Source organism: Berghia stephanieae, chromosome 1 (genome assembly GCF_034508935.2).
Source record: "Berghia stephanieae isolate SIO BIC M18660-M18661 chromosome 1, UCSD_Bste_1.3, whole genome shotgun sequence".
NCBI classification, from domain to species: domain Eukaryota; kingdom Metazoa; phylum Mollusca; class Gastropoda; order Nudibranchia; family Aeolidiidae; genus Berghia; species Berghia stephanieae.
Window position 1 is genome coordinate 32,639,600 of NC_088360.1, and position 21,634 is coordinate 32,661,233.

Here is a 21,634-nt window from a genome sequence, read left to right on the forward strand (position 1 = left end):
TTGGTTTTTCTCTTTATTTTGTCACCTCTAATCCATACATTGGTGAGTTTACTGAGTGCGGCGTTTGATAGCTGTTTTCTTCTTTGTACATCCTCGGTGTCTCCAATTAGTGAGCCGACTTTCTTTGTTCTTTTCCATTCCTCTTTGTTCCTCGATATTGTTGTAAATTCGGTTTTATTGGCATTGACTTGGAGGTTATATTTCATGAGGGTATTTTGTATGATGTCTATATTTGCTGGTGTTGATCCAATAAAATCGACATCATCTGCATAGGCGATTTCTCTAGGGATTGCATTCTCAATATGAGTCGTTGGTTTTGGAATGACTTTTCGAACTTCTTTCAGAGCGTGTTCTAAGTATATTGTGAACAGAATCGGGCTCAGACTATCTCCTTGGGGGGTCCCGATGTTACTTTCTAACCAGGAAAAACGAAAGGACCCGTAAACAACCTGCGCCCAATAACATTACTGAATACCATAAGAAAAACACTGTCAACTATTGTCCTCAACAGAATTAGACCGAAAATAGAAAAATATCTATCACATAGCCAAAGCGGGTTTCGCCAAGACCGAAGCACATCGGACGTTGTATGGACAAATAAATGGTTGGCAGCAAAGGCACTCAAAGAAAACATATCCATAACAAAAACCGGAATCGATATGTCCGCAGCCTTTGATACGATCGACAGAGGAAAACTTTTGGAGATATTAACAGACATAGTAGACGAAGACGAGCTCCGAATAATCCGATTTCTCCTCAGCAACACAAAGATACAACCAAGGATATACGGGGCCACAAAACAGACGCAGTTCGAAAGATCTAAGTGCAGTCCGAGAAATATTAAATGAAAATTTGTACTTTAAAAGTATGCAGAAAAGAATACAATTATTTTTTAAAGAGTAGCCCCAATTTTCATGTGACAATACATAAAAAATCTATTAATGTTATCAATGACAAGTTACATATTAAAACCAATTGGTATTAAAACACACACCCATTTGTTTACGTATGAGACCGAGTTCTTTACTTTGTGCCACATATTTGAAATACAGTTGTCAAATGGGTAATATGAAGAAGAGGTTTATAAGGAATACAATAGAATAACTGCAATTTATTTAGAAGGCGCTCTTGCAATGCGATTCATTATTATCATGTGAAGTACTTTTGGGATGACGCTATTTATAATGTAATTATGTAAAATATGTTATTTGAAAATGCTAACAGATATTTTAAGGGTACATCATGTTTATATGAGGGAGCTCATTGATATGTGGTTTACTTACTGCTATCTTCCTTCAAGCTACTAATGACAGGTTCTGATACGTTTCCAGTTCTCCCATCCAACGATTTTGCCCTGACTCTCACTGCGTATGTATTATATCTTGGATTAAGGTTATTGATTTCAGCCGCAGTGGATGATCCAACTTCCAACCGACTCCAATATATCAAATAGGGAGAGAGGAATATGTTGTAGTAGACATCATATCCAGACACAGGAATATTTAGTTCATCCCACGTGACAAAGATGCTACTTGGTGAAGTCCTAATAGCTTTTACATTCTGCGGTGGCAGTACTGAAAGAAAATAAGATGAGTGTAAAGTTCAGTTCGTAACTTGCACAAACCCAAAATCAAGTTACATATGATGAGCTCGAGTGAATGGTCCAGTTGTCGTATTATATGTAAATTCACTTATTTTTATTGTGTAATGAGTAGACCCTTTTCTATATTTTGCTATTCAATTCATACATTTCGAGAAAGTAATCTGTAGTTAAGTGGTTGAAACAGAGTGATTAAAAGTTTACTAATCGGGTTATTATCTAAGTACATTCCAAAAAAAGTTAAATGACAAATTGTACTTTAAAAGTATTCAGTAAAGAACAAAATAATATATTAAAGAGTAGCCCTATTTTTCATGTCACCATATACTAGTTAATCCTCATCGCAAAACTACTTCCAATTACATGTGAACCGCATTGCAAGAGCGCCTCACAAATATATTCCAGTTATTCTTTTGTATTCTTTGTAAAACTGTGCTTCATATTGCCAATTTGACAATTGCATTTCAAATATGTGACACATAACAAAGAACTTGGTCTTTTACGTTTGTGTTTCAACACCACTTGGTTTTAATTTGAAGCTTATCATTGATTAATAGATTTTTAAGGAATTCTACTTACAATGCGGCGCAAACCGTAATTTTGTGTGTGATTGGGGGGTGTTTACCTTTGATTTTCTTATTTTCTTTTTGTAAGTCATTTTCACAGTTCGAGAATAAAAACAGGTTTATCTCTCATAATACAATGAAGAAATCATGATTTCCCTTTGGGGGTATGTTTCCTAAATACAAATTATATAGATAGAGAAAAAATTTAAAACTAGAGTTATATTCTAGAGGTTTAAAGATTAAAATAAATTTTATAACGTATGTTGCCAAAAATACTAGGATTAGAATGGAGTAATTAGCATGAAAATAAATCCAAATGCCAGTCGTAATGTTTCCGTTTGCCTAAGTTGATAACAAATAGATGCTATGGGAACTCAAAGCAAAAGGGGCATTCAAATATTTATTATGACAACAAAAATTGATTAGGGATGAACAGAAGATATTTATCATAGATGGAAGTGAAATAATATATACAGAGATATGATGGTGAAGTATCTGATAGAAAAGGCTGATTTTTAGAATGATTTATTTTTATTTATATGTTTCCGTTTTTCAAAGACTGACTGACACCAGCATCTATATGTTATACGTTTTACTGGAGACCGCCAATCACCATATACTACATTTCCACAAAATGAGGTCAACAATGCATATACAAATTTCTCCCTCCAACAAACAAAGAGACCATATATCACGCATTTAGACACTTAGATGCACACACACACACAAACACACACACAAACACACACACATATATGTATATACCTACCTACCTACTTTCCTACATTTCTACTTGCCTACTTACCTATCTACCTACCTAACTAGCCACATACCGACTGAATTACCTACCTATTTACCTATCTACATACCAACCAACCTACCTACCTACCTAACTACCTACCTACCTGCCTACATACCGATTTACCTACCGACATACCTACCCACGCACCAACTGTCTTGCATGCATGCATTCATGCATACATACATACATCCTTTCATCCATCCATCCATCCATCCATCCATCCATCCATCCATCCATCCATCCATCTATCCATCCATCCTTCCGTCTGTCCGTCCCTACGTCCGTCCATCCATCCGTTCGACCATCCGTCCATCCATCCATACATCCATACATCCATCCATACATCCATACATACATACATACATACATACATACATACATACATACATACATACATACATACATACATACATACATACATACATACATACATAAATACATACATACATACATACATACATACATACATACATACATACATACATACATACATACATACATACATACATACATACATACATACAGACAGACAGACAGACAGACAGACAGGCAGGCAGGCATGACGGCAGGAAGGCAGGCAGGCAGGCATGAAGGCAGGAAGGCAGGCAAGCAAGCATACATACATACATACATACATACATACATACATACATACATACATACATACATACATACATACATACATACATACATACATACATACATACATGTATGCATGCATCCATCCATCCATCCATCCATCCATCCATCCATCCATCCATCCATCTATGCATGCATGCATGCATACATACATACATACATACATACATACATCATACATCATACATACATACATACATACATACATACATACATACATACATACATACATACATACATACATACATACATACATACATACATACATACATACATACATACATACATACATACATACATACATACATACAAAAGACAACACGAAAGATAAGATCAACAAGAAACAATTTTATCACATCGTTGTGAAGAGAGAGAAGAACCGCCGAAACAGCGCAGTTGGCGTATAGTTGGATACAACAGATCTTAATTTTACCTGATTTTAATTCTTATCTCGTATTTTTGAAACATATGATTAATTCACAGACATGCCATAGAGCTTTACATTTAAAGTTAGTTGACAGTCCTTGAGAGTGATAATCTAATTGAATTTGAAAAAGAATGTTATCACAAAACCAACAGATTTTTTTTTTAATTAACTATCAAAAAACAATTTACTGTTATGAAGCTTTAGTCCTGTTATAGTCTTTTATAGCATAAGTGGAGTAATATGAATATGCTAACAGATACTTTAAGGGTACTTCAAGTTTATTTGAAGGAGCTAATTGAAATACGGTTTACTTACCTTTATCTTTCTCCAAGCTACTAATGACAATTTCTGATAAGTTTCCATAACTCCCATCCAATGATTTTGTCCTGACTTTCACTCGGTATTTAAATTCTGGATTAAGGTTATTGATTTCTGCCACATTGGAAGATCCAACTTCCAACCGACTCCAATTTGCCGACGCCCGAGAGTCGAACGTGGTGTACAAGACTTCATATCCAGACACAGGAATTTTTAGTTTATCCCACATGACAAAGATGCTAGTAGAGGAAGTTCTAATAACTTTAACATTCTGCGGTGGGAGTACTGAAAGAAAAAAACAAGAGTTTAAAATTAAGTTTGTAACTTGCACAAACCTACAATCAAGTTATACGTATATGAGGGTTCTAGCGAATGATCCACATATCGCATTTTACGGGAATTGACTTTTTTAATGTGTAAGGAGTAGAAACTTTTCTACATTTTGCCATTCAATTCATAAATTTACAATTTTCATGTGACAATACACCATTCAAATCTCATCGCAAAAGTAATTCCAATGACATGTGAACCGCATTGCAAGAGCGCCTTAATTTTAGAACCAGTGCCCCCAAAGGTGAAAGAACAGACATACAATGAAGGTCTGAGGTTCGATCCCCAGTCGAGGTAGACTAATTTTTTGGGATGATTTTTTTCTTCTATTCTTCATTCTTGCTGGCACCTTTCATACACATTTGTTCAGATCTTTATCTGACACTGGTGTCTGCTCCTTAATTTTTTAATTTCATCATTTATACTCCGTCATTTTTATAGATCATCGAATTCATTAATCCAACATGTCCTCAAAACAATATTGTCATTGCAGTTCTGTAATCAATATCAAAGTTATTCTTTTCTTTTTTTAAGTCTGTGAAAAGCCCGAATAAAAGCTTTCAAATCGTTAGTTAAACTAAGAAATATGTCATCGCCATTATCATCATTATCATTTATCAGATATCATAATTTATTTTTCTATTATATACAATGTCTTTTTCGTAATCCCTCTTCTTCTATTTTAGTCTCATCCCAGGATCCTTTCACTCCGTCTTACCTCTCACGATAACTTGCACGGTGTGACTAATCTTGCCAAGGTTACTAAATGCCTCGCACGTGTAGTTCTCCGACTGGCGTACATCATTGAGGATGAGCTCATTTTGGCTATCATCTTCAACTGTCAAATATTTGGCGCCCTGTCTCCATCTGACATAAGGACGAGGAGATCCAGAGACGAGACATTTCAGATTGACGTCACTTCCGGGTTGGACACGCTGGTCGTCAGAGACTGTGAGGAACCTTGGAAAGATTCGGCGTACTGGAAATTATAAAGGTATAAGTTAGATTAATGAACATAATAAATTAATAGGTAACTCTGATCAATATAATATAATGATTCAGTAATATAAGAAATATGTTCATAGTAATCTAACTAGTGACAGAGTACTGCCCGATAAAAACATTGCCTCCTTTTAACTCTAACTGTATGAAGTCTTTCATATTATTTTTAAATTTTATAATTGAAGGGTTTATTTGAAGCAATCATTTAATCGGAACCAAATGAAACTTTACGACTGATTGTTAATCAAATGTCTCGAAATTGATATTTTATATTTCACGTTACAATGCTTTCACTAAATAAACGGATAAACCATTTGTGGGTTTTGGGTGATCGTGGTAAAAACTAGACGTCTATATAAATAAATCAACCCTTTAATGCCATGTCTTATTCTTTTGATTTTTCCGTGCAACCAGTGATAGAAATACTGTAAAATCGCAAATACCACATCAAGTTCCAAAAGAGGGGGGGGGGGTTGCAACTTAAAATCAAACGCCCGGTGATTAAAATAATGAATTATCTTTCAGAAGCAGCAAATTATATTTTTCAAAGGATTATCTAGAACAGATTACTGAGTTCAATAAGAAAAACAGTGATAGTGGCAAGTGGAGTAAAGTTGATAAATCTGCATCATCATGGACCTTAGTCTGCTGGCATCTACACAGTATCTCCGTATACTTCTCATCGAATTTGAAGACACGGCGTTCCCTGCCAGTGGTACAAAAAGAATGTCTAAATCGATTCCCACCTTTATCATGCGTCCTCTTCCGAAGTCATGGAAACTAAGTACAAGGGTCGTTGATTTATTCTGCTCGTACCAGGAGCACCGACCATAATGCGCCTGAGAGGGGTAACTCAGCTTCTTTCTTTATTCAATAAAGCCATCACTGGGTAATTGTCTTCCGCTGGACACCAGGGGGGAGGGACAGAAATTGTGTCATAACGGGGCTCTATTCCCTGGGTGTTGTTACCATCGTTCCTGGCACCAAGTGCAATGCCTTGCAGAGCTTGGCGTTTAGCCTCTTGACGTTTCTGCTTTCTAACTTATACGGGAACGTTATACTCATCTATGAATTAGCACAATGCCAGGATGGGTGTCTTTTAGAGCACCTGGTCGACCCCCAAATCGACCCCACCAGCTTCCTCAGAAGACGATTACGTTTCTTTATCGTTTGTGCAATATCTTCGAGATGAGCCCGAAAGGTACAGCCACTAATCCACATTCTGTGGGTAAGGCTGCGCTCTAGAGCAACACCCCAAGTATTTTAGCTATTGGTTATCCGGGGTAATTGGCCCCTGACTACAACATACAGTTTCCGGGTTTGCTCTATGTCGCTTAGATAGAAAACAGTGGCTTTAATTTTCAAGTGCTCATTTTGAGATATCGCGTGTAAAAATATAATTTGAGTTTGTCACCCCGTCACTGATTATAATATCGGTGACGGGGCACTTGTTGCTCTGGTAATAGAGGACCCAGTCGTCAGAGTATCCCAGCCTCGGGGATGGAGTGGTTGGCATATCGCTAATGTAGACATCAAATGACATAAACTCCAAAACAGATCACTGTGGGACACTATCCTTTATCAATTTACTGACCTTGCACGGGGAGTCTCCTAGCTGTCTTTTTTCTAATATAGAGGAGAGAAACTTCCCATAATTCCGGCATCTCATTATTGTAGCAAGTTTCTGTATTAGCCCACCACACTGGACGGTATTGTTTGTCGTCGATAAGTATTTGGATTAGGATCCCACCAGTTGCTTTCATTGAAGACATGCCTCAATATGGAAAGTAAGTGCAATGACCTGGTCCGTTTTTTTTCCCGTCAATGATGCTTGCTGAGACAGCAGCCTTGAGTCTCAGACCAGACTACACCAAATTTTGTTAAGGCAGCTTAGGAATGATAGCTTTCGCTTTAAAAGGGCAAGTCATTGCCTCCTCCCCCGTGGCTTTGGTGTGTTCAAATTTTGGGATAAATGCCGGCTGTAGTGTGTGTCAAGTCAAGACTTTCTATTGCCACCGTCCATCTCTGCTTCCTACCTTCTATCAGAGACTAAAGTATTATATCGGCAACTCCTCGGACTAGGTATGATTCGTAGTCCTCCGTTAACCGTCCAGCAGGGGTAGTAGGAGTTCCGTTTGGAAGGGAGCGTTGCGCGTTTTAACCCAGACGCCTGTGAATTCTGGTTATGTTTTCTACCTTGACAAATATAGCAGAACAGACTTGCTCGATAAAGGAGATAAATCCTTTCCTGAAGATCCATTTACAAAGTTGGATGCATGCTGTGTCCTCGTGATTGTCACTCCAGCTGTGACAAGTAACGACCAGTTATACGTGGCAATACGTGAAGTTCCCAAGGACTGTCTGCTGAACCTCCAATGTTTTTTCGTTCGCACCTCTGGTCATGAGGGTGATGTATGGAATGTACTCCTTTATATAGCCTTGAAGGTGCCCTTTGCTGTAGGATCATACATTAAGTGTAGATTGTTCCTGCCCATCTAGGAACAGAGTTTTCTACCTGTCTCGTTGCGGTCTCAGTAGCCCATTGCTATCGATTCCAATTCAATTACTCTGACTCTCGTAAACTACTTCCTTAGATTCTTACACCCCAAGCAAGCTTAGATCCATCTTGGATTTTGATGACTCTCGTAAGCTACTTGCTTAGATGCTTACACCCCATGCAAGCTAAGACCCATCTTGGATTTTTAATCTGGAATATTACGCTTCTGAATAAAAATGAATCTCTTGTAGCAGGAGAATGTCGACGCTGTGGACGACGAGCAGATTTAATAAGAGCTCATACTTATTGGTCACATTCGACCTGGCCTTCGACATCAACACTCACTTTAGCGAGTACGGTAATGCATGGCGAGGCAGCAGTGGAACTCTCTCACGTCAGCCACGCATTTAAACGTTCCTTTCCGATGCTACTAGATGTCCATTATATCATGGCAATAAATGATAGAATCAAATACATCAGAATGTAGGATACACAGTAGAAAAACGTATAGATGTTTAATTTAATGGAAATGAAGCTGCTGAATAACTTTGTAAATGGATAATAAGTACTTACTTTTGATGTAGAGCGTGCTCTTATTAGAGTAGGCAACACCCCAAATGTTTTCGGCTACGCACTCGTAAGTCCCTTCGTCGGATCTTTTGCTATTTCGGATTAGGAGGTAGCCTGTATCAAAAAGAAGTAAACATATACAGATTGTGTGTTTGTTCCAAAAATGAAACAGAAACAAAATTTCAAGATTTTCCTTTTGCTATCCAAGTCTATCCAAATCTTTCGCTAATCAAGCACCTATGGGACGGGGTGTTTGAGACAACTCGCAGATATCATTGAAAATCTCTAGATCTATCTGTGACATTGGACTTCGAACTCAAAGAAAGTTGTTTCAGAGCCAGGGGAGGTCACACATTGTTATGGTCTAAGAGAGATAATCAAGAGATCATCTCCTATCGTAATTTAGAGTTGTCCTTAACTATGGGCACGTGCCTAACCCACAGTCCTTGGTCGAGGATAAGCGTGAGGATGTATGCGTGTTGGAGATGACCGGTTGGTTCTCAATATATTGAAATGTAATATTGTTTTGTTTAAATGTTTGTAAGTATGTCGTCCAAGTTATGGTCAGTATCGTTCTGTAAGAAATGTTTAATTGTTATAATACCTTTTACTTGTTCCTTTTGTTTAGTTAACTATCTTGTTCATGACACCTACTCACGTATTCCTAGATTGGTGTACTTTTCGGAAGTTGTCCCATCTAGGTGATTCACCTTCTGTCTATCTCTAGTTCTCCTTTTCTCTCCATCTTGGCTCATCATAATCTAATGATGTGAGCCTAGAGACTTCTATCTATGGGTCCTTCTATATTATGTTACGGGCCGCATTTGTCTGCTGTCTTTTGACAAGCGGTTATCTTGAACCCCTCTATAAAAGAACCCGTAACACACATAATATTCATCTGCAGTAGAAATTTGGGGAATTCTTTTAAAATGAAAATCGATGACTGGTATGAACAGTAAATGTGAAATCATTATATTTAGCTGGGAAGTTTCGATAAAACAGACATCTTTTTTTAAAAGAGGAGATTGCGAGTATGACCTCACTGGTAATAGGCTTCAACAGTCGTGACGTCAATTCTCTCGTAATGACGCATAGTATATTAGTAACTGGTTCTAAACTATTGGAACAATGGCGGACGATCTTATGAAATACTTCTCCGACGAGCATAAAAGTGTATCTAGAGGAGGAAAACATTAGAATTTTGATCATGTTTTGCCTTTTATACATTCTGATCACATGACATATGACAAAAGTTCTAGCCAGCATGAAGAATAAAAAGTACCGATTTTCTTGGTTTAGAACCAAGCTGCTCGTTGCTGGGCGGACGTGACATCAGGCTATTGAATCCTATTAATGGGAGGCCGAAAGATTCGAATCCACATCTCATTATCATTGGTATATAAACAACGTATGCAAATAAAATACATTTTGATTAATTCTTAACAACTCTACAATACCTTTTTATTCTTAAAAAATGTGTATATAACTCAATCATCATTTGTGTGTCAATCAATATTTCTTTTTTTTTAACTACACAGTTATCTTTCCATTCATCTGTTCAAGCCCTGCTATGGCCTTTGCAGTTTGTAATCTTCAGTGATATTATCAACTGCTCCGCAAACTCAAATGACAGAACCCTTCAAGTTACAGTTCAACGCCTTTATCTGCAAAAGGCGAATTACTCATCACTGCAGATTTTATACAATTATGTGGTGACTTTCTCCATTATTGTGCTATTGAGTTGGAAGATAAATGTTTAATAGTTGACCAAATTTGTTGTTGTTGGTAATATCTAGGATTTTTGGTGGAAGGGTGCTCCATTCCTTGGTGGTTCTTGGGTAGAAACTGTTTTAATATGTGTTGGTTCTGTGTGTTAGAATTGTCAACTTACTGCTATGATAATTTCTTGTGAATATACAGTGTTGTTTTGTGAAAGAATGTGGTAGAGTTACTGCTGTTTTGTTGGAATGGACTATTCTGCAGAGAGGTTGGATGTATTTTTCTCTCCGCCTAGTCTTCAGTGTTTTCCACTGCAAGAATTTTAGGACTTCAGTAACGCATCCCGATTCGCGCAAGTAATTGTTGGTGACAATCCTCGAATCTGTTCTTTGAACTTGTTCGATTTTCTTGATGTGGCCTTGCTGATAAGGATTATACTTTTCACGTGTATGCCAATACAGATCTGACTAAAGCATTGTATGCCCGTTCTTTCAACTTTGGGGGCACTTGTACAGGTTCCGCCTCAGGAAGCCAAGGGTACGATTTGCTTTTGCCACAATATTATCAATATGTTGGTACCATTTCATTGATTTGTTTAGGTGGATTCCCAAGTTGGATATTGTGTCCACGTGTTTTAATAACTGACCGCTTATTTGGTAGTCATAATTAATTGCTATTTTTTGTTTGTCATTAACATTACAAAGCATTTCTCGGTGTGGAATTTCACCTGCCAGGTTTGTTTCCATGGTAGAAGTGAGTCAAGATCATTCTGTAATATGTCTGCCTCGTTCTGGGTTTCAATGACTCAAAATGTGAGGCTGTCAGGCTAACAGTTTGAGCGTGGTAAGAGTTGATATGTTTTTTCTTAAGTCGTTAATGAATTTTAGAAAGCCGAGCGGTCCAAGGACAGTTCCTTGAGCTACCCCCGATAAAACATTGCATTTCTCAATTCTATGACCATTCAGGACTACTTCCTGAGTTCTATCGCAGAGCCAGTCTTCAAGCCGAGAAAGTAGTTTTTGTTCCTTCTGTTTTGAGTCGTTTTCTTCATCAATGGTCTTTTCGGGGGACTTTGGGTCGATGTTTTTAATTCCATGGTGTTCCAGTTTTCTGAAGAGTCATCTATCTGGCACACTATCAAATTCCTTCAAAAAGTCTAAAACAAATAGATCTATTTGTTTTCTACTGTCTAATGCCTAACCAATTTCTTCAATGGTGTTTACGAGCTGGATTTCATAAGATCTATGTGTTCTGAACCCATGTTGGTAATCCAGTAGCACATTATGTCTGTCATAGTTCTCCAATAATGAATGAAACATAATGTGCTCGAGTACTTTACATGTATCACACGTCAGCAACACTGGTCTATAGTTCGAGGCAATATCTCGCTTCCCTGTTTTGTATATGGCATTGACTAATGCATGCTTCCAGTCTTTGGGCACACGGCCTGTGTCGAGTGACTGTTGGAAAATAATGCATAAATAGGGAGCTAGTTCATTTGCGCATTCTTTGAGGAACCTAGTTGATATCAGATCTGGGCCACTTGCTTTGGAAGGATTTAGACCCTGGAGCTGTGTGATTATGCCGGTTTGGGTAATGGTTATTCTTAACATTGGAGTAATACTGTTTCCATTTTTAGTAGGCAACGTCGTGTTTTGTTGGGGTTTTTAGTGAACGTTCTTGATTTACTGTGTGTTTTGAAAGTTTGCTTTCTCGGTGGTGTCAGTAGTTTCCGTTCCTTCTGGTTTTTGTAAAACTGCTATGCCTGATGTATCCCTGCGCTTAAATTTGATGTATATCCAGAAGCGATTTGTGATGTCACCGTTTAGGTTTAAAATTAGAATTGGGGTCAGCCTTGAGCATGTCAGTGACATATATTTGTCATGCTCTTTCTTAAGTTGTGTTTTTCCCTTACGAACAGCTCTAAACTTGTTTCTTTTTGTTGGACCGTTTTGCTAAGTTGTAGAGACGTTGCTTTTATCAAATTAGACACTTGATGTTTCCTGTCATCCTAGGTCTATGGTTCTTTATAAACGAAAACAAAGTGGGTTTGTTTCATTCACTTAGCATCGGGCTTTTAAAAAAATAATAACCTTTAAGGCGGTTGACATTGATATAGTGGAAAGGTTTGGTGAATGGAATGCCCAGTACACATGACCCGGGGAAAATAACATTATTTGCGTTCAAAAATAGTCTATGTCATTCCACTAATGGGCAGGAAATAGAAGCAACATCGTGATTTGTTCGTTCTTTAATCGTTTATTCATCATATCAGGTAGGACGCTATTCCAATCCAATTTTTACTTACAAGTCGTTTGCATCTATTTCCTGCTCATCAATGTTTTGTTTATTCATCTTAACAACGCCACTACCACATCACTTCATTCATCTGAAGTGCTTCATTTATCCTGTTTGTTGATAAAGGGGAAACCCGAAACGTCCATTCTATCTGTTTTCGTAATTAAATTGAAGCTTACATTCAATTTCACATTGTTATTTATTTCTTCGAGCTTTGAGCAGCAAAATTTACATATGTCATTCCATACCAATTGCAATTGTATATTTTGCAAAACGTTCAACATTCATTCAAAGAGGGGTGTGGAAGGGGGGCGGGGCTTCGAGAATGAGGAAAGTGATGTGGTAAATGCTTATATTATGACACATTTCATATTCTCTACAGTGATTTTTGCGGGAAACTTCAGAGGAACAGCTATATAAAAATGCTAGAAAAAGAGAGAAATAATAACAGAGCACGGTAATAGATATGTAGAAACGGTATTCACACCAGCTTCACAAGGTAGCCAGAATCGCCCAGCCTGGAAAAAAGAACCACACGCAGAGATTTAAGTCTTTCCCATCCATCTACATAACCAACCTGACTCCATGATTTGTATCCTGGGATCGTTGTTGACATCCATGGGAAAATAATCTTTCAGCCACCTGACACTGGGCTTAGGGTCACCCTTCGAGTCACATTTTAACTTGACGTTTCGTCTCTCCTCCTCAGTCAGCACCTCCAAAGTGTTGTTAATGACAGGGAAACCTTTCGGGATGGCTGCATGAAGAATTCGGGAATAAAGATTAAAAGTGGTGGGTTTTTTTTTTTTCGTTATTATGCTTACGGATGCTGTGCATTTGGGATATTTTTTATAGTTATGCGCTCTATTTTTAAGTTATCAAACAGGAGAGTGAGAAGTTGAGAAATGGACTCTTCCTCATATATTTAAAACCCTTGGTTTAATTTTATTTGTCTAAGAATATAAAAATTTGCTTCTTTCGGTTCTCCATCAATCGGTAACAAAGTTGGAAGCGACTTTCATTTTCAATACAAAAAAAATATGATTTTTTTTTTCACGTGACAAAAATCACACGTTTATAAGTTGATAATAAAAATGCTATGGAATAAGAATTTGAATGCAAATATTAACATTTTATGCTCTTATAATTGGCATCCAATGTAGTTTATATAACATTTGCTTTGTCCTCAACTGCAGACTTTATGGGTACTCAACACTCAAATTTTGATGACTGGAGAAGTGGGTCATGGGCTGGGCCGGTTCTGAAGTATGAATCTCCTGTATAACGTCGACAAAAAAAACCCAGAAAAAGCTGGAAGAAGATTGTTTCTTAATCTGCCCAAACAGTCATATTGAACAGTATTTGGCAACCTGCGCTCATATTTTTCGAGTGATAACGATGCGATAACGACAATAAGCTTTAGAACCTTGCCTATGGAGGACTGTTGTGAACATGACTATGTATATCCAAAATTATGGGATGACACTAAATATGCAGTCAAAGAAAACCCGAAAAATACTTAATTGGCCTTCAATAGACATATTATTGATGCATTTGCTGCTTATTCGTTATTAGAGAACGCATACAGAGTCATTAGGGTATCAGGATCTCTTCTGCAATGTTGACGAAACGGGCACGACAACGGCACATAATGTCTCAAAGCGTATGGCACCACATGATAGCAAACAGTTTTGCCAAATCACATCACGGATATGGGATAAGGAGAACGTGGCAATTATTTTGCATATCTATGACAGGACAAAGTTTGCTACCGGTTACTGTTTACCTTCTAGAAATTCATCAAACCACATTTTAGGTTTGAATAACTCCTAAGCTATGTAAGATTTCCTAAAACGGTATTTTTGCATAGATGCAGAATTTATTTAATTTTTGATTGATATAAGTTTTAACAATATGCGCCCTTTGGTAGCTGAGCTATGACGTCATCGTTAGAAATGTTAATTTTGACATAAATAGCAATTTACAATGTGTTTGTTTTTAATTACTGACACATTTTAGGTTGGAATAACGCAAGAACATATGCAACAACATCAATTTGGTTTTCAACATAGTAATCCAAAATTTATAAAAGTTATTTTTCTGATATCTTACTTCTGATCGTGTGTTTGCGCAATAAATCGTCCGATTTAAAGCTCCACGGATCACCGTCATTTTGAATAACAAGCGTCTCACCGGGTCGTCCCACGTATTTTGCAGCATGAGTAATGTGACAGAGAGAACGGTTTCTCTTATTTTTGTCTTCAGGTTACACATGTCTCTCATGGGGGCTCTAAACACTCTGCTCTTCGTCATGAAAAAGTCAAGTGTGGTTAGATCAGTGATCATGGAGGCCGGGAAATTGGACCATCTTGGCCGATCCATCGATTTGGGAACTGTTCAGTTAAAAATTCCCTCACATTTAAACTCCACTGAGGGAAATCTCTATCCTGTTATTGGGAAAGGATGTCCGGTTGAAGATAATCAAATTGAGGGACTCCGTGTGATTCTAACATGGCCAGATAGTTTGTTGTTGTCACTGTCAACATACATCACCCGAATACCTTGTGGGGGAATATAAACCAACTCGATCTCTGCGATCCGGCAGTTCTTTGATAATGGAGAAACACATCCCAAGAACAAAGTTTGCTGAGCATGGTTTTGCATTTTCGGCTCCAATCTTATAGAGCTCTTTACCACCTAAAACCCGACAATGTGAAAGTCTACCAGTTTTCAAACGGCATTTAAAAACCAATCTTTTTCATTCTGCTTATCGTGAACTTCGAACAAGATATGTGTGTGTGACTGTTGTATGATTTTGAAGTCGAATGAATGAACATGTGTAATACCAACAACAAAAAACTATTGTAAAGCACCTCTGAGCACTATCAGTGCTGGCGCTGGCGTTTTAAACATTATATCAATCAAAACTTGAATAAATTATAACAACAAAAAAACCCGTTTGATGAAATCTTACATATCTCTCGAGTTATTCAAACCTGAAATGTGTCAATACTAAAAAAAAAACACACTATATAATATTAACAACCTTTTTATGTCGCTTTTTGTTTCAAATTCGTATCATTTTCATGGGTTTATTATCACGATTTACTAAATATAACTCCCTTGCTTTATATATATATATATATATATATATATATATATATATATATATATGTGTGTGTGTGTGTGTGTGTGTGTGTGTATGTGAGAGAGAGAGAGAGCGAGAGAGAGAGAGAGAGAGAGAGAGAGAGAGAGAGAGAGGTCAAATACGAAGTTAATGCGTTAAAATATAAAGTCATAACGAACAGAAAAAAATAGTTATACATACGAAAAAATGTTTACCATTAATTTTATATGCATTATATATTGTTTTGTCAATTTTATGTAACTAGTTCTCCACCAAATTTGTGGAGAAATAAAGGCTATTACGAACATGCACCATCTATTTTATTTAGCATTCTACTATATTGTGGAAATTAACATAGATCGAGACGAATCTTTTGAGCCATCAACGATCAAAATCGATCCGGTAATATAGTATGTAGGTGCGGGCGGATTTATTTAAAATCACCTAAAACAAAAATGTAAGTGGCGAGCTATGTATGGATTGGCAAGCTGTTAATTTAGGAGCGGGTATCTATGCGTCCAAAAAATGACGTCAAAATGCCAGTCTTTTGCCACAAAAGAAAACAAAATCGTGAGTTGTATTCAATAGTTCAACCAATGAAATATCTTGTTTCCTTGAGTTCTACTAACGACAACTCACTAGACGCTACACAAACCTAAAAAAATGACGTCAAACTGCAGGTCCTAGAGGGTTCTAGTGTCAGGCTATAATATGTTAATAGATGGCTACGATCTATGCAGGTACATTTTATTTTGATTAACAAAACAAATTCCATTGTGTAGTTTTAACTATTAGCACTCTCCTTAAGAAAACAATAATAAAAGAAAAGTAACAAGTTTACACAGAAAATAGGCTTGATAAAAAAAAGTCATAAGAGACACAAAATGAGCACTAACTAGTAATAGAAGCATGAAGTGATAAGTCTTAAACAATGACTGAAGTAAATGGTTGTTAAAATGGGTAAAACTATAATATTTCTGTTATGTATAAATTTGCCATTATATTGTAAACCACAGTAAGGGTAGTTACTATCTTAATCAATTCGACAGCTTCTTACATTAGTGATTTTCTCCCTTGCATCTTGCTTCTCCCGAGAGCGCGCTAGAATCCGGCGAGTACTGTACCTGCTAAGTCTCTTCCTCATCATTCAGGGATAATCACTATCGCTCGGCGTTTATTTAATCCATAAAATAGGAAAATAGCTACTTGTCTTCATCGGGTTATATAACAATGCCCTGAATGTTTTAAATGATTTTATCTGGTGATTTTTTCGCTTGAAAGAGAGAATTAACTCATTTGTTATCTCCTCATTTGAAAAAATAAGACTAACAAAGGCATAATATTGGAGTCTTATTTTCGAAGCATTAATCTTTTAGATAATGTATTTGCATAAACCAAAACAAGTTTCAAATGTCCCAGGTTTGAGAGTTTTTGTCAAGACGAAGGTCATTTAAGTCGATCGATAGTTGACGGACGAGTTGTCTGGCCAAGTGTTTAAATACGAATTTTTCCAGAGATGCTCGGGACATATAATTTTTTGAGACTGGGTATCCACAAAAAAGTGGCAAAAAGCTCCTGATCTTCATAAAAAGTAAATTTAATTGAAAACTATACTTCAGGTCTAAATGGATTTGTTTATGAATAAAATTCCTGATTCAAAAATCGAAATGAAAATAATACAACGCAGACGTGAGCTAAATAGACAGATATTTCTGTTGTTTTCAAGGATAGCTTTATGAGACAAATCTCTTTCAAATGGTAAGCATGTATTAAACAAACAAAATCAGGCTATGAGATTTAAATCTAATTATAGATTCGATCATCATCAGATGCCTTGCTTGACAGCTTTGGCACATATCTCTCTCTCTCTCTCTCTCTCTCACTCTCTCTCTCTCTCTTTCTCCCGCTCTCTCTCTCTCCCTCTGTCTCTCTCTCTCTCTCCTCTCTCTCTCTCTCTCTCTCTATATATATATATATATATATATATATATATATATATATATATATATATATCTACCTATCTATCTATCTATCTATCTATCTATCTTCTTCCTCTCCCTCTTGTTGCTCTGATGGTGGCGTTGTTTCCTTTCGTGTCGAGCCAAGATGTGAAGTCATCAAGAATCTATTTCCTCTGTCTTCCATGAGTTCTCCTTTCATCTATCTTGTCCGTAGCGCTTACTTTTTCCAGTCCTTTCCTGAGTGCGTGCCCCAGAAACTTTGTCCGACTTATTCTGATGCGATTAATGAGGTTCTTTTTCACGTTGCTTCCTTCATGTCAATTCATCATCATTCGTTTTCTTTTCAACCGACGAGATACGGAGCATTCTTTAAAGGAACTACATATCTACCGCTTATAACTTTTTGATTATTTCAGCATTAATTGTCCAGGGCCCTGTTTTCATGAACGAGGACTAGATTTAGTTATTTACTAGTCTAGTAAATGACTAGCTAGTCTTAAGCCCGAGCGAAGTAAGTGTCTTTAAAAAATCGGATTCCATGAACGATTTCTAGTCTCAGACTAGCTAGTCTATTGCCTAGAAGTGTGAGTTATAAGGACGGTGACTAATTCAACTATGTTGTGCGGGTAACAACACCTCTCTACTACACGAAGGCAGGTTAAGATACACCAACATTTATACTTAAAACGCAAAAGTGTTTTCAAAGAGGAAATTAGCAACACACGTTATATAGACTGTCGATTGTTATAGACTGCAATGATGTCCATCGTCGACTGTCAATTCTATATTTAGAACAATGGCTGTTTCATTGAATAGACGAACACCGAGATTAAAACTCAAAGAAATTAAACCAAAAAAAAACAACAAATAATTACACAAAAGAGAAAGTGTGTTCTGATAAATCACATTGTTTCAGTCAATTGCAATGTCAACAGAATAACTTTTCTTTCCACTATACTTTATAATCATTTTTTTGTTCTTTGACGCAAATCCGTTGATTTCGGAATTTTTCGTTCACTCTCAACTCACCGAGCCGATAGATTCAGTTTTGTTTTGTTTTTTTGTTTTTTTTTTGTTTTTTTTTTTACTCGCAAAAATGTGTACTTTCGACGATCTGCACGTATCTTATAGTTTTTTAAAGCCAGTGTCAATAGCAACAGAACACTTTTTGCACTCAATCTAAAAATGGCTGCTATCTTGATGACGCTATAACGTTCCTAGTTACTAGTCTCAATCTAAGATTGTGAAGTCCTGCCTCAGCAAATGACTAAAACTTGGCCAAATTTAGTCCGAAGGTGCCGTGATTTTCGGCCCGGACTTGCTTAGTCAGCTCACATGAAAGCCGACTTTTTTCAAGTCAGAGATAGTCAGTCTAAGCGCTAGTCCTCGTTAATGAAAACGGCCCCAGGATTCGATCAACACGATGTAAATGCCTAACAGGTTCAAAGTACAGATGGTTCCATTATCAGTGGTTGAAAGAATGTCATTTAAAACGCTTAACAAAGGTGTTTCAGTCCAGTGATTTGATATATAGGCTGAGTGAAAATCTTCCAATAGACCATTTAACTGAATATGAGCAAGGAGCTGTTTCAAAATTACTTTCTCAAGTGCCTTTGACAAAATGGTCGTGCTTCTTTATGAGAGGTTTTATTATTGCTGTTTTATAACAGAGAGGGACTTCTCCTGAAGACAAAGAGTTATTGATAACCTCTGTAAGTTTTGGTGCGAGTTCGTCAAGACATGCCTTGGTGATACGTGTTGGGAGGACGTCAAGTTCGCAACTCTTATTTGGGGATTCGGATATAATTTTGCGGATGTCACTTTCCGATATTTCATTAAATTTATTTTAAAATTTAGTTTAATTTTTAAAATGCCAACCACTGTTTGTAAGTTTAGTCAAGTCGCATTCGTCGTGCTTCTGTCTATTATCCTTCACCTTTTTGTCAAAGAAAGAAAGAAACATGCTGGGTAACTATACGCCTTCAACATTAACCGAGATAAAAATGTTCTCATGATTCTTACCAAGCAGCATGCCGGTGGCCTGAAACAGCTCTCTGTAGGATTTTACATTGTAAATTGTTTAGTAAAAAAGTCACGTTTTGACTTTTGACATATTGTCCTGGGGCGTATCTTGTGATATATATATATATATATATATATATATATATATATATATATATATATATATATATTATTTAAAATATTACCACAATGTTTGGGCAGCTACATCGATGTTTCAGGCTTAATTTGCATCTTCAGATGAGTTGTTTTTGACTGTTGTTGTTTCTTGAAGTGGTTCGGTTTGAAGTTAATTAAGAGAATTTTGCGCGATGGGACACTTTCCGTAGATTCATTTTTCATGTTGAGTGTGGCTTCATGAGGTAGTTTGATTATGGTATATTTTTCTTCCAGCATAAGCTACATTGTTTTGATGTGTGTGTATCCTGTTGCTTTAGATAAATTTTCCATGAAATGTTGTGGTCTATTTGTTGTCCTTTTAATTTCCAAATATGTTCGCTGAGTTTTGTGGATGTTTTTTGTTAGTGTTTCTAAATGTTGAGGTGTGGAGGTTGTATCTTGTTTTGAAATTATTTTCTGTTATATATATATATATACACATGATAATGAAGATTATTGTGGTAATGATAATGATGATGATGACGATGGTGATGATGATGATGATGATGATAATAATATTAATAATTTTCATAATGAGTATAATAACATTAACTCTAAGTAAAGGCAATTAGTAACTACTCCTACAAAACCAGTGTGCCATGCACCAAACATTTCACCAAAACTTACCTTCCGTCCTTTTAGGATAGATGTAGAGCTCAACGTCCGCTCTTGCCTCCCCCAAGTCGTTGGTAGCGACGCAAGTGTAAGTACCATTGTCCCTTCTGGCCTTGGTCTTTTCTATCCTCAGGACTGAAATATGCGTGGTTTCATTATAGACTTTAATACTTTTGAGCAAGCGCGGCTTGAACGTATCCTCCTGTGCTTTTCCATGAAATACTTGGTTTGGGGATCCCTGAAACCCAACAGAAGAAGCTGACGATTTCACCCTGAGCCACTCTATGAGGTTTGGGTGCCTGGATGATCTTTGGGGCTAAACAGTCTGTGGAAAAGAGGACGTTTAAGCCTTATAAACTGACTTTCTAAAGTAGAGAGCTATGGTGGCTGCCTGAAGCCTGGGGTCGTGAAAATACTAACGAAAAGGTAAACATGGAAAGGCTTCGGATAGAAAATATACAGACAAAGGACGTTTCGGGTATAAACCCTACGTTAGCACAATAGTAAAGAAAGGAACGATGAAAACAAATAAAATATAATATAGTAATACATACGCTACAATTTCTACTACATTTTCATTTTCACCTTTTCGTTAGTTTTTAACCCTCTCCTTACCAGCCATTTTCAGAATTTTTCCCAAAACTTTACACCCACCAACACAAAAAACAGACATTTCTTATTCAAACAGAAAATTACAAAATGTCAAGTTTCTATAGCTATAGCAAAAAGAAATGAAATCTGGATGAGAAAAGTGACGGTTACACCCACCGTAGCAAATGTGACGATTTTCCAATAGGTGGTAAGGAGAGGGTTAAACTGACTTTCCAAATCCTTGAAATTTTTAATCCAGATTTCCAATTTTCTACCAAGTAATTGCAATTGAATCTACTTGAGATAAATATCAATTAACTGGCACGAATGCCATCTTCAAACTTGGTCATATTAATAACAAAAGAAAAGGGGAGGGGGGATATTCATGTATACA

The 21,634-nt window shown here is 36.8% G+C and overlaps 1 protein-coding gene across 1 annotated transcript in view; it reads right to left on the reverse strand.

Annotated features, from left to right (window-relative positions):
• Positions 1-21,634, reverse strand: part of LOC144972117 (receptor-type tyrosine-protein phosphatase F-like) — a 62,003-nt gene that overhangs the window by 35,143 nt on the left and 5,226 nt on the right. Inside the window, exons 3-8 of the mRNA XM_078913205.1 lie at positions 20,662-20,974; positions 13,346-13,525; positions 8,755-8,865; positions 5,401-5,661; positions 4,350-4,637; positions 1,284-1,574 (exon numbers count right to left, since the gene is read on the reverse strand). Of these exons, the coding sequence (XP_078769331.1) occupies positions 1,284-1,574; positions 4,350-4,637; positions 5,401-5,661; positions 8,755-8,865; positions 13,346-13,388 (994 nt within the window). The 5' untranslated portion in view covers positions 13,389-13,525; positions 20,662-20,974. The remainder of the gene's footprint in view (positions 1-1,283; positions 1,575-4,349; positions 4,638-5,400; positions 5,662-8,754; positions 8,866-13,345; positions 13,526-20,661; positions 20,975-21,634) is intronic.